Source organism: Hydra vulgaris, chromosome 02 (assembly GCF_038396675.1).
Source record: "Hydra vulgaris chromosome 02, alternate assembly HydraT2T_AEP".
Classification (NCBI taxonomy): domain Eukaryota; kingdom Metazoa; phylum Cnidaria; class Hydrozoa; order Anthoathecata; family Hydridae; genus Hydra; species Hydra vulgaris.
Genome location: NC_088921.1, coordinates 39,056,754 through 39,070,000, shown reverse-complemented (window position 1 = coordinate 39,070,000; position 13,247 = coordinate 39,056,754). Strand labels below are relative to the sequence as shown.

At 25.8% G+C, this 13,247-nt stretch overlaps 1 protein-coding gene across 2 annotated transcripts in view; it reads right to left on the bottom strand.

The window, feature by feature from the left end:
• The window catches only part of LOC100200073 (ninein-like protein), a 45,797-nt gene extending 33,672 nt beyond the window's left edge, over positions 1 to 12,125 (bottom strand). For both annotated transcript variants that reach the window (XM_065790826.1, XM_065790827.1), the window contains exons 1-3: positions 11,806 to 12,125; positions 9,627 to 9,729; positions 7,307 to 7,422 (exon numbers count right to left, since the gene is read on the bottom strand). In XM_065790826.1, the coding sequence (XP_065646898.1) occupies positions 7,307 to 7,422; positions 9,627 to 9,729; positions 11,806 to 11,988 (402 nt within the window). In that variant the 5' untranslated portion in view covers positions 11,989 to 12,125. The remainder of the gene's footprint in view (positions 1 to 7,306; positions 7,423 to 9,626; positions 9,730 to 11,805) is intronic.
• Positions 12,126 to 13,247: the final 1,122 nt, after the last annotated feature.

Sequence of the window (13,247 nt, the reverse complement as noted above, 5' to 3'; positions counted from 1 at the left end):
ATGTTATGTAATCTTTTGATTTCCCAATAACAACTATAATAGCCGACCACTATTACAAAATCCTGATTATTCCAGTGAAATAAATCAGTTCGTACAATTTGAAATGGAGAATTTGGTATTTTATTTACTTGATATCATTAATTCCTTTGTTGTTATTTTTTAAGTATTCTTCTTTTAACTCTTTTCCTTGTTTTCCTTCAATCTGTTTTACTTTGTTTAGAGTAGATATTTCTTTTTGCTGTTGGCACTTTGGTTCATTAGTGTCTACAGTTATTACTACATTTAGAAGTTTAACAGCTTGCAAGTCTTGGGAAGTTTGTAAACTAAAAACAAGTTTGCTTGTTGTTATCACTGCATAAAATTTAACCAACTTTTTACAACTTTTGTAGTAACACATCCAAGTACTGTAATACCATTCCTTCCATAACCACATAGTTTAACATCTGTATAAGTGAAATTATCATGTGATGCTAGTTGGTCATAGACACTTTTTGGCACAACACCAACTTCAGCTCCACTGACGATTTTTCCACATATCAATTTATTATTAATTTTGAAGATTATCAAAGCATCTTTTTTACAATTATTTTCACCAGATGATACAGATTCAACATGGTATTCAACAGCGCAATTTTTGTATATGTTTTTTGAGTTGCAGCAAGTCCTCCAATGATTTTTATTGTTACATTTGGGCACGTTTGATTAAATGCCAGACAGTTTTTTGGTTCATGTGTTCTATTGCATTTCTTGAACTGCTTCTGTTGTTGTTTTGTATTTGAACCATTATTCATTTGTTTCCAGTTTTGTTTATTTGATTCAACCCAGTCTGTTTTGCTTTTTGATACATTTTTGTTATTCAAGAATTTTCTCCATTTTGGTATTTGTCTGATTGACGCATTTGCTTGCCTCAGCTTTATGAATTTCTTAACCACATCAATAACTTTTTGGTGTGTAATTGGTTTCATTTTTACATTTGCAACTTCTTCAGTTCTGCATATGCTAATTGCTTTTGTTAAATTTAAATGCGCTCCTTTTCGAAGTAGATTATTTTGGACTTTGTCTGATTTGATTCTGTCAATTATTTCAATCAAATGATTCATTGACATCTTGTTTTTGTAAGAAAAACTTTGTTCTTTTCAAAACCAGATTTCTTTTTGGTAAACAGTATTCTTTGAATATTTCAAACAGTTCTTTTACCCTAATGTCATCAATTTTACCATCATCATTTTCTATTTTATTTCAAGTTCATGTGTTGAATATTTCTCTTTTTTTTTTTTCACCAATAATAATTAAGAATGTCGAATATTTTTCTTATTCAGATTTATTTGACGTTGCTGCTTTTATAAACAACTGCTTAGTTTGTTTCTATTTTTTCCATATAACAGCCATATTGGATTTATTGAAGTCCATTTCATTTGACTTTGGTAATAAGTGATAATAAGTTATTTTCTATTTTCTTTTTATAGTTAAGCACTTTCCAAAATCTTTTTGTAAAATTCTTCCATTCACTTCTGGTACCATGTAATGTTTCATCTTCTTATTTATTAAGAGAATTGCTTTAATGCTTGTTTGACATTTATTTCTATATCCGGGGGGTTATTCTGAACAATTGTTAGAAACTATTGTCCAGAGGGAATTGTTTGCATAACAATCATTACATATATTATATAACTAATATACAATATAGTATATATATATCATATATATATATATATATATATATATATATATATATATATATATATATATATATATATATATATATATACTAATATAGTATATATATATATATATATATATATATATATATATATATATATATATATATATATATATATACTAATATAGTATATATATATATATATATATATATATATATATATATATATATATATATATATATATATATATATATATATATATATATATATTTATATATAATATACATAATATGGTGAAAAAACAAGACGTGTAGTGAAAAAAGTGATTAAATTTTTGAAATTTACTCCACAAAATTAGTTAATATTACACTTTACTTTGTTGCCAGCAAATTTAATCAAATTTAATTTTTTGTTGTCAGCAAATTTAATGACCAGTGTAACTATTATCATAAAAATTACATGTAAATTTAAAAAAAAAAATTTTCATTTTAACCTCTAGATTTTCACAACATAACTATTTTGATGAAATAGAACATCTCATAGCTTTATGATTATATTATTTCGAATGTTTTGATATTGTTATTTTAATTTTGTTAATTCTACCTATAAAAATGCAACAATTTGAATGTTTTGATTTTGTTTTCAATTTTTTTAAAAGTTTTTATGTTGTAAAAAATCAATATTGCCTTGTTATTTTGTTTGCCTTGCTGTTTCAGATATTAAATATTAATAACAAGTGGAGGACAAAGAACAAAAAAAGAAGAAAACTTATTTTTGATTTTACTAAATACTTTGTTTTCCAGGAGGAACACTGTAAAAAAAAATATTTCTGTTTTTCAAGATTTTTATTTTTAATTAAGATTTTTTTTGTACATCTACATAAAAATATATATCTCATGTCCTTTAAAATGTTACAATAGGTTCACCCATCATATAAGTTTGCAACGCTTGCTTAAACAACAGTAAATTTATTCATAGCAATCCTGAAGCTGGATGGATAGAAGAAAGATGAATCAGAAAATTCAAGCCCAATGTCAAAAGGTAAAGGAAAATTGCTCCATTCAAAATCTCAAGTTTACAAATAACTTTGTATACTTTGCTGATGTGAAGGCGTTAAACTTGAGAAAAGTTGAGTTTACAGAGAGGCATTAAACTTGAGAAAAGTTGAGTTTACAGAGACTGGGAAAAAAATATTAAAAGTCAATTAATGATCAAGAACTCTTCCTTAGAATGAACAGTATCCCAAATTCTAATGATGCTGTTGCAGATGATGTCATATAGAAGATTTTGTCATGGATGTGAACAACATCAATAAAACTTACAACAACTTAATTGGAAATAAAGACCAGACTTGGATAAATTATAAATGTCACTTAAAGAAAGTTCTACAAGATAACGTGCCAAGAATAATTTTTTCAAGACCTCTGTGCCATAGTCCAAATATCTTTGCTCAGGCAAATACCAAGCAAAAACAGTAAATACCTTTAAAAACAATCTGAATGATTATAACACTATTTTCAAGGCAGCAAAAATAATTCGGAAAGAAGTTCTACAAAAAAGAAAATGGAAGTTTGATGAAAATTTCACTGGTTTTGATACTCAAATGTCCTTATTATCTTTGCTGAGGTGGATGATACTTGGACCAAAACAAAATAAAGAGTCAGATTAACTTAAAAAAAAATCTATTGATAACTGTTGATAACATTTCACAAATTTTTATAAAGGCAGCAAAAAGCAAGGATCAAACCTCAGATTGCTCAAAAACGGAAAAAACGATTTGAGAGATGTCACTGAAACACCTTTTTCAGTTGGACGGGGATTACATGTGCATAAAGAAACTTGTAATAAGAACCTGGTAGACTGCTTGGCATATCTTGGACTTTCTATTTCCTATGATAGTGTTTTAAAGATTAAAAATGGTTTAGAAAACGCTATTATTGAAAATATGTCAACAAATCAATGCACATTTGTATCTCCTAATATTCAAATAGGAATACCATTGCACTTTGCTATTGATAATATTGATTTTAAATACAACACTACTGACAGAAAATTTGAACTTCATGAATTCGCATAAGTTGCATTTCAAAATAATTCCAATGCTAAAGGAGAGATGCCCAAAATACAGCGTACAGATTATCTTACATTTGAACATAAACCTGTCTATCTAATCCATAGTTGTGCTATACCAAATCCGCCCAATAAAAACTTTCAAGATTTTGAGTCTCCACATTCAATCCATTTTCATTTTTCAACATTGACAGAATTTGGCCATTTTATAAAAAGATCGCAAGGAATTAAATTTACCAACATAGAGTGGTTTTAACTCCTGATTTCAGATGTTGCTATATCTGCAGTAACACAGGGTCTGCCAATACATGCAGGTACACCAACTGATTGGAGCGACCTTAAACTACATTAAAGCTTATTAACGTTGGGAATTAACGTTGCTGTCACAGGGAGTAAATTCTGTGTTAGCTGCATGCATTTAAAATGCATGCAGCTAACACAGAATAATGAAACAAAGTTTCATTTTTTGACTTAAGAAACTATTTGCCTTATAATTTTTATGATTATCATATTTGCCTTTTTAAAGTGGACTTGATCAGATACTGATAGAAGCAGGTGTTTATGGACCCACCACCCTCGGACAGATTCTTGAAGGAAAACATATGAAATATGGTATGGAAGCATTCATTACTTTATGTCTGTTTTTTTTTTTTTTTTTTTTTGTAATTAACCTGCCCAAGGCCGAGAAGGCCACTACAGATGAGGAGGCTACTTGTGGTTATAACCCTCTCTCAACTCTATAACTCCAAAACACGAACCTTGACGAACAAGGGCGCTGCGCGGAGAAACAAATCTTTAAACAAATTATACTTGGATAGTTTCTTGCTTCTTTACCCAAAGATTTGTGATGTAATGAAAAAGCATGTGTAAGAACTCCCACCAATAATTGATAAAGAGTCTGCTTAAGGAAGCTTTGAGCAAATGCTACTGAATTTCCAATCAAATACTATTGCAGAAAAATGCAAGAATTTTGATGACATATTAGTTCAACAAAGCTTATTTTTGCGCAACTTCATGTTAATGTATGAGATATTGCTTCAATTTGTTTGCGCACCTAGACAGGGACATTGGAAGCTTTATCTTTTGTTACTTGATGCAATCACCCCCTACTTCTTCATTGATACATTTTATACATTTGGCATCAACAAAAATCAGGTGGTTTTTAATCTTGTGTCCAAAACTATTTTACCAAAAGAAGTAGCAGATAAATTATTTTATCATGAAAAGAACGCAGAAGAGCTCTACCATTATTTGTTACTAAATGGTTAAAAGGAGACATATCTATATGGTTGCCAATAGGTACGAGATCTGAAAACATTCATAATTTAAGATAAAGTTGCAAAAACAAAGATAGATAATAAAGTAATTTAATTAAAAAAAGAGAGCATCTTATTATGGAACCTTTGCTACACTAATAAATCTTGATCAATTGAAAGCTTTACTTGATCAATTTGCGATGAATAATATCAAATGTTTTGTTGTTAGAGTCTATGGTAAAAAAAAAAACAGACAGAAGATGTCAATACTCTTCTATAACTTGGTTGGTTCCTTTTCTCTAAATTTTAGTATTAGTTGAACAACTTCCAGCAACAATGAATTTCCTTAAGCTCCATGTATTTGTATGTTTAATGCTTAACATGCTTGTATAGTATCTACCATCGACTGTGGAGTATTGTTGAGAATTAAACAACAGATTATTTGACCCCATAATAACTGATAACTTGCCAGCACCAATAACACCTATTGAGTTTAAATACTAGCTTGTAAGCATGTTACTTTTTACATATATTTCCAAAATTTAGAAGGTTTTTAACTCTAAGAATGAAATCTTAGGAAATTTTCATTAAATAAAAGTCATTAATTCCATTTATATTACAAGGTTGTTTACTTCCATTTATATTACAAAGACTTAATACCATCAATTAAATATTTTCCGGGGGTCCTTTCTTCTTTTGATTAAAAATTGTAAATTGTAAATACCATTTTGTTTTACATATATAAATGCTTTTATGTTTATACAATGCGAATTTTAATATATGTACCAGTTAAATCATTTTAATTCTACTTTATTTACAAAAGATGTTTTATCTAGTGGTAATTTCTTTAATTGAAATTTTAATTGGTTTGGTAAAATCCATATCGCCCTATATCTTAAGAATTAAAAACTTTTAACACATATTTTTTATATGATTTTGAAAGCTCTTTCTACTAATACAAAACATTTAAAAAGCAACAATTAAAGCTTTTTTTGCTATAGGAGCCTATTACATCATAACACGTGACACAAAACATAAAAATTAAGCGACACCTTTTACTTTTCAAATCCTTTTCATACAAGGATCTCAAATAAACATAAAGTTTGCTTGTATCATATATGTGCACACAAAGGGTTTTTTGAAACATAGTGGCCTGCACTTCAACCGCAACAACAAAAATTAAAATTAAACAAAAAATATTTCATTTGAAAAATTATTGGATAATGCAGTGCAGGTCAGTCTTAGTTTAAATCACAAATGATTAAGTTATAGTTAAATACATTAAATATTAAAAACGCTTTTATATTAAAATATTAAAAATGCTTTAGAAATACAAAACTTTATTAAAATCAATAAAAATTAATTAATATTATTACAAAATTGGATTAGATATCTTTTTTAAGTAAGCACCTTAGCGCTTGTGTATGCTGGTTTCATGAAAAAAAATTTAATGATAATTTTTCTTTAACAGTAACAAAGGTTTCTTCTATCAAATAGTTTTAATAAAAAATTGTGATTATTTAAAACTCTTAAACAACAATATATGACAAACAAAAACAAATTTGTTGAAGTCATTCCAAACCAATCAGAGATTATCACTAGCATTATAAAAGCACTGCTTAGTTGTTACTTTTATTGTACTTTATTTATGTTTTCAACTGTATTTTGTAATACAATAATTTTTTTTATCTAAAAATATTTTTGGCTTAGCAAAGAAATTTTCTAGATCTTAGCATTTTTGTTTAACGCTTTTAACAACTAACCTAGCTATTTGATTATTGTTAATAATGTAATTCTTCAATACTGTGAAAAAGAAAGCTGGGTAAAAAGTAATGAAACCAGGGTGAAAAATAGTTTTCCAAGGATGATAAACTGTGATGAAAAAATATATATATACAAATTAACATATAAAAAGCTAGCACACCAGCCTGATAGTGAGTACTTTTTATGTGCTCCAGAAAATTACGAATGCAGAAATCTTTTTGACGGATTATTTCATTATCTTTACACTGATATATGAACAAGTGTATTTAAAAAAAAAATATTAACTATTGATTATTAAGCTACAAAATTATTATAACAAAAAATTCTGCCAGCATAGGTTTAAGTTTGATGTTTGCTCAAAATCAATTATTAAAAAAAAAAATTTAAACTCATTAGTTTTAGATGTAGCTACATACAAGTCGTCAAATAAACTTTTAAGTCCTTTTGATTTGTTAATAACATTTTTAAAAAGTTAAAAGAAAAAGTCTTAAAAATGTATATAAAAATAAATTATGTATAAAAAAGTTAAAAATGCGTATTAAAAAATTAAATTACCTGAACATTATTTTTTTTTTGGGAAAAAACATTTGAGTCTTGAAACTTCAATGGTTTTTCATTTTTCAAAGATTTACTATTATTTTCCTGGAATGAAATTTCTTTTTCAGAGTCACCTGAAAATGTTACAAAAAAAAAGTTAAGTAAACAACAGTAAACATGTTATCAATAATTATAAAGTCAAAAAACTATATATATATATATATTATAATAATTATAAAGTATATATATGGTATAATAGTTATAATATATGGTATAATAATTATAATATATATATATATATATATATATATATATATATATATATATATATATATATATATATATATATATACATATATATATATATATATATATATATATATATATATATATATATATATATATATATATATATATATATATATATAGTATAACATATATATATATATATAGTATAACATATATATATATATATAGTATAACATATATATATATATATATAGTATAACATATATATATATATAGTATAACATATATATATATATATATAGTATAACATATATATAAATATATACATATATGTGTGTCTGTGTATATGATATATATATAAATGGTATAATAATGATAACATATGGTATAGTAATTATAATATATATACGGCATGATAATTATAATATTCATATGGTATAATAATTATAAATTAAAAAAAACTATTTAAAAAATATTTGTTTATTCCTATTATTACTTAAACAAATAACATTTTAGATTTATAGAAACTTTTTGTTTCTATAAATCTATTAATATTATATTATAAATATGATTCATTAACTAACAAATAATGTAACATGATATCAACTTGACTTGAGATCATCTCAAAGTAACACATTTTATTTACTTCTTTTTTTAAATTTGTAGAAATTTAAAATTGTACTAAATTGTAAATTGTATGAGTCAGGAAATCATAAAGATGAATAAGAAATCCAAAGCACAAATGTTTGAAGAAAAACACTAGATGAATAAAAGTTTTTTGCGTATGAAGGAACAGTAAAAGGATGTAACTTAGCTGAGTGACAAGTCACAGGAGATTTAATTGATGGAACAAGTCTTAATGATTGAGCAGCAAACACGTATCTAACAACATTTACAGTGCGTTTTTGATTTTTTCTAAGAGAGTCTTTTCGAACTTGAATAAGGCCTTATTAGAAAAATGACAAATATAACAACAGTATTCTATGCAAGAATAAATAAAATATAAAAACAACATTCCATGCAAAGATGAATAAAAGATTTAGTGAGGTAGAGAAAAGAATCAAAAACAAAAAAATCGCAAACACAAAAGTGTTTGCTAAAGTGGCAACCTTAGTAGATGCTAACTTTGCAATGTATTGATGGTTTCCATAAGAGGTCATTAGTGTAGGATAATCAGAGAAAACATAAACAAGAGTACTCAGTAAAATTGCCATTCATTAATATGGGAATATTAACAATATTCAATATAATAAAGAGTAGCTGTAATGACTGAGTTTTGAAATAAGTGTTTGGGTTAAAAGTCACTCCAGCCACAAGCTTTCACAGAAGAGAATCAGATTCAAAAATTAAAATCAATTTAGAAGTAAGTTTATCAGGAAGATCATTACTATAAATTAGTAACAACACAGGGCAAAGAATAAAAAAAGGAAATAAAGGAGAGTGTTTACTATCAATGACACTTTAATAATGCTGAGAAAAATGATTCAAAAATTTTAAAACTTTCCCAAATATACTATATGAAGTAAGCATATGGGTAAGACCAGAATGCTTATTTTTATCAAAAGCCTTTGATATGTCAATAGCTCTTACCTCACTGCTTCCATCTAACGCACAATAAAACCTCTCCGTTAGTAAGTTAGCAGTCAAATTTACATTTTACTGCTGAAGTACATCAAAGTATATATTTTTTACTAAATGTATGACAACATAAATTATATATTTAGAATAATATTTTATGTTGTAAATAGAATGTAGTGTTACTGTAAATAAAATGTGGTGTTACTTTAAGCAACATGATGTTTTATCAAAAATAGGACGCAGTGATCTTGTAATGTAGACCTATAAACAGAATATAGTTCTACCATAAAAGGTAACAAACAGACCCTTTTGAACTTAAAAAGATTTCATTATTTAAGTTTTATATATAATTAAATTTTATATTAAAATTGGAAAATAATTCTTTACAAATATTTGTAAGTAATTTATAAATTGCAGGTAATATATAACTTACTATTAGGTGGATAAATAGTCTTATATCTATATTTTAAACTTATTATAGTTTACATATAATTAAAAAAAATATTCAAACCAGCTTCTAGCTCAGAACATTCATCTTCTGTCAAATCATTATATGCATTAATTCCTTGAGCTAGTACATTTACAAACCCATCACGAAATTTTTCAAAAGAAACCTAAATTTATAATTATTTAAAACTAATTATAAAATTGCATTTATACTTTTTTATATTATTTGTATAACTAATACTTTTTTTCTTTCATATGATATTATTAATATGAACTATACTTATAACTATATCACATTATTAATATAAACCCATATAGTTACTTAAGATAATATAAAAAAATAAACAATAACAATATAACAACAAAATACAAAATAACAATATAACAACAAAATATAAAATAACAATATAATAACAAAATATAATAACAATATAATAATAAAATAAACATAATATAAAAAAACAAAAACAAAAAAATACAACAACTCGAGGAGCGGACCAATATTCTGTAACCATATGATCTGACTGTTTTATATTTGATGTTATTTCTGATTAAACTGTCCAAGCTCTTTTTTTTTAAATCTGCATTGTTGCTTGCAGTGATATTTATACTCATCATGTCTTGGCTTTAATACCAGTGAGTTTATTGGCAGAAAGGCTCAAAACTTATGCCCTTTACAATTACTAACCCAGATAATTTGGTTCTATTTCCCAACTTGATTTCTAGACAATTACTAACTTTAGCTCCTTAAGTTATTTGTCTCTAATCCAAATTTTTGTTCAGTTTTTCCTCATTCATTTAGCTTCTTTGTACTCCTTTTAATTTCTCTTAATGTAATCTTTTAAATTCAACATGGAACTTTCTGGTAAATTTTAAATTGAGCCTCATACTTCTTGCTGACTTTCTTTTATTGCACAGCAGTTAAGATTTTAGAAAACCTCTAATTGCATTATTAACTTTTTTGATAAATGATTATAATTTTTTTTTTCTTTCAACTTTTTCATAAATCAGAGGAAAAGCAAAACAAGCAACTTTAGAGTATACTGCTCAATATGATATACAACAAATTTCATGCCCTAAATAATAAGGATAATAGCAAATGCCATGTAACTCCTAACTATATACATAAACCTTTTAAAAAACAGGTTAGCTAGTATTTGCTTGATAGGCATTAAAAATGCCAAAACAATAAGTTCAATATATTATACATTCAAAACAATAGGTAAACAAGTGAGATATAACACCATATTTTAAAACTATTAAAACTATTTTTTTTTTTTTTTTTTTAATAATGTTTTGACTGATTTGAAATTTTCAGTTGGGTTATAATAAAATGATTTTATTATAACCCAACTGAAGTTGAGAGAAAACTTAAAGAGCTTAGAGGGTAACAATCAAAATCAATTGTTAAAATTAAATTATTTATAAAAATCATTTTAACTTCTCCTACATATTGCTTATCAAACCAATTAATGAAAACCAATTATTATATAAGTTATTTGCAAATGCAGATAATCCATATAAAAAAAAGATTGGCATAGGTAGCTCACCTATTTTTTTGTATGTTTTTAACAGACCTTTTACTGTTTTTGTACTTATCTACTCCCAGGGAAGCCTAAATTATTTATTATTAGTTTGATAAATCATAAAATATGCAAATATAGAATTTGTATATTTTATCATTTATCCATGTATATTAAAATTCCTTAAATTTTTTTTACACTTCATGTTGAAATGCAATTCCAGACACACACACACACACACACACACACACACACACACACACACACACACACACACACACACACGGATATGAACTAACCATAGCAAACAACCATGCACACCATCAAAAACATGATCAATGGCATTTAGTGAAAGGCTAATTATGTGAAGATATAAATATAGTATCTATATATATATATATATATATATATATATATATATATATATATATATATATACATATATATATATACATATATATATATACATATATATATATATATATATATATATATATATATATATATATATATATATATATATATATATATATATATATATATATATATATATATATATATATATATATATATATGTATATATATATACATATACATATACACACACACACACACACACACACACACACACACACACACACACACACACACACACACACACACACACACACACACACACACATGATTCAAAGTACCATAAAGAAAAAAAGTAAAACATACTTCTCCTTCATTAAAAGCATCACCAAGAACTTCTACAAGAAGAGCTGGAATTTGATCATTTAACTGGAGTTTTTGAGCAAGATCAATGAGTTCGTTTCGATTTAAGTAGCCTTTTGACTGAAGATCACAGCTCTCAAAAAGCTCTTTTAACTGATAAACATAAACATCCTCATCATTGTCCATCGTTTATGGCAAAAGACTCGACTCCAAAAATGGAGACTGTTCAAAAACATTCACCATTGATAATTTCAATTTATATTTTATTGCAACTATATTTGTATTTATATGAATCAGTTAATTAAACCTGAAATGGATATCTAGGAAATCAAAATTTTATGAAAAAATGTTATAATTGTTTAAAAAAAAAAAGAGTAAAGCAATATTTTAGCTATGATATAAAAAAAATCAAAAATATCTTTAATACTTTTTTAATATTATTAAATGTCCGTCATTTTTACTTATGTAGTTAAGTTAAAAAATTGAAATTAACTAGTAACTTAGTTAAACAGCAAGTAAATTAAAAATTAAGCAAGTAAATTAAACTTAAAAATAAGCCCAAAACAGACCTTTTTAAATCTCGATTTTAATATTTGTTTACATTTTATAAATTAGCGCAAATATTTTGGAGCAATTTAGAGAATTTTGGCAATTTAGAGAATTTAAAGTGCTAAATTATTTTCATGGTTGCAATACTTCTCAACTCGAATACCGTCAATTTGGAAAACATTTTTTTTGACAGCTGATTTAACTTTGATAAGATAAACGGTTTTAAATTAGATCGCTGAAAGATCGCCTCTAGTTCACTTTAAAAGTAATATATATTCAGGGGGCGGTATTAGATTTTTTTGGTACTTAAGTAACATTTAGGTAAGTTTCAAAATTATGTATGCTTTAAGAATGTTTTGCCAAAAATTGTGCTAATTCAAGTCTGGCAGCAAAAATACCTTTAAAAAGTAAATACAACCCATCTAAATGTAAGAACTTTTTATTATTATTTTTTATTTAAATATGACTAAAATTTATAAATATCTTTATAATTTCATCGAAAAAGTATCAACCGCTCAAAAAGCTGTAATCATATAAAGTTTACAAATTCGTCAAATAAGAATTGGTGTAAGTTTTGCACTGATATAACTTTTGAGCATAATAATCTACTTTTTGGAAATTTTAGATCCATAAATAAAAACTCATTTAGTTTGAAAAACAAGAATTTAACTTTTGTAAAAGTAATATCACTCGCATTTATGCGTGTGATGCCTACTTTTTAGGATACTCTTGTTCATCAGCACTTTTTTTTTGACAGAGCATCTTTATAACATCAGTAACACATACAAAAGTTTTTATTTAGAACTTACCTTACTTACTTAATTCAAATACCAAAAAATCCATTACCCACCCCCTCCCTCCTCCTCCTCCTCTTCCCTCGTTAACTTATATTATAT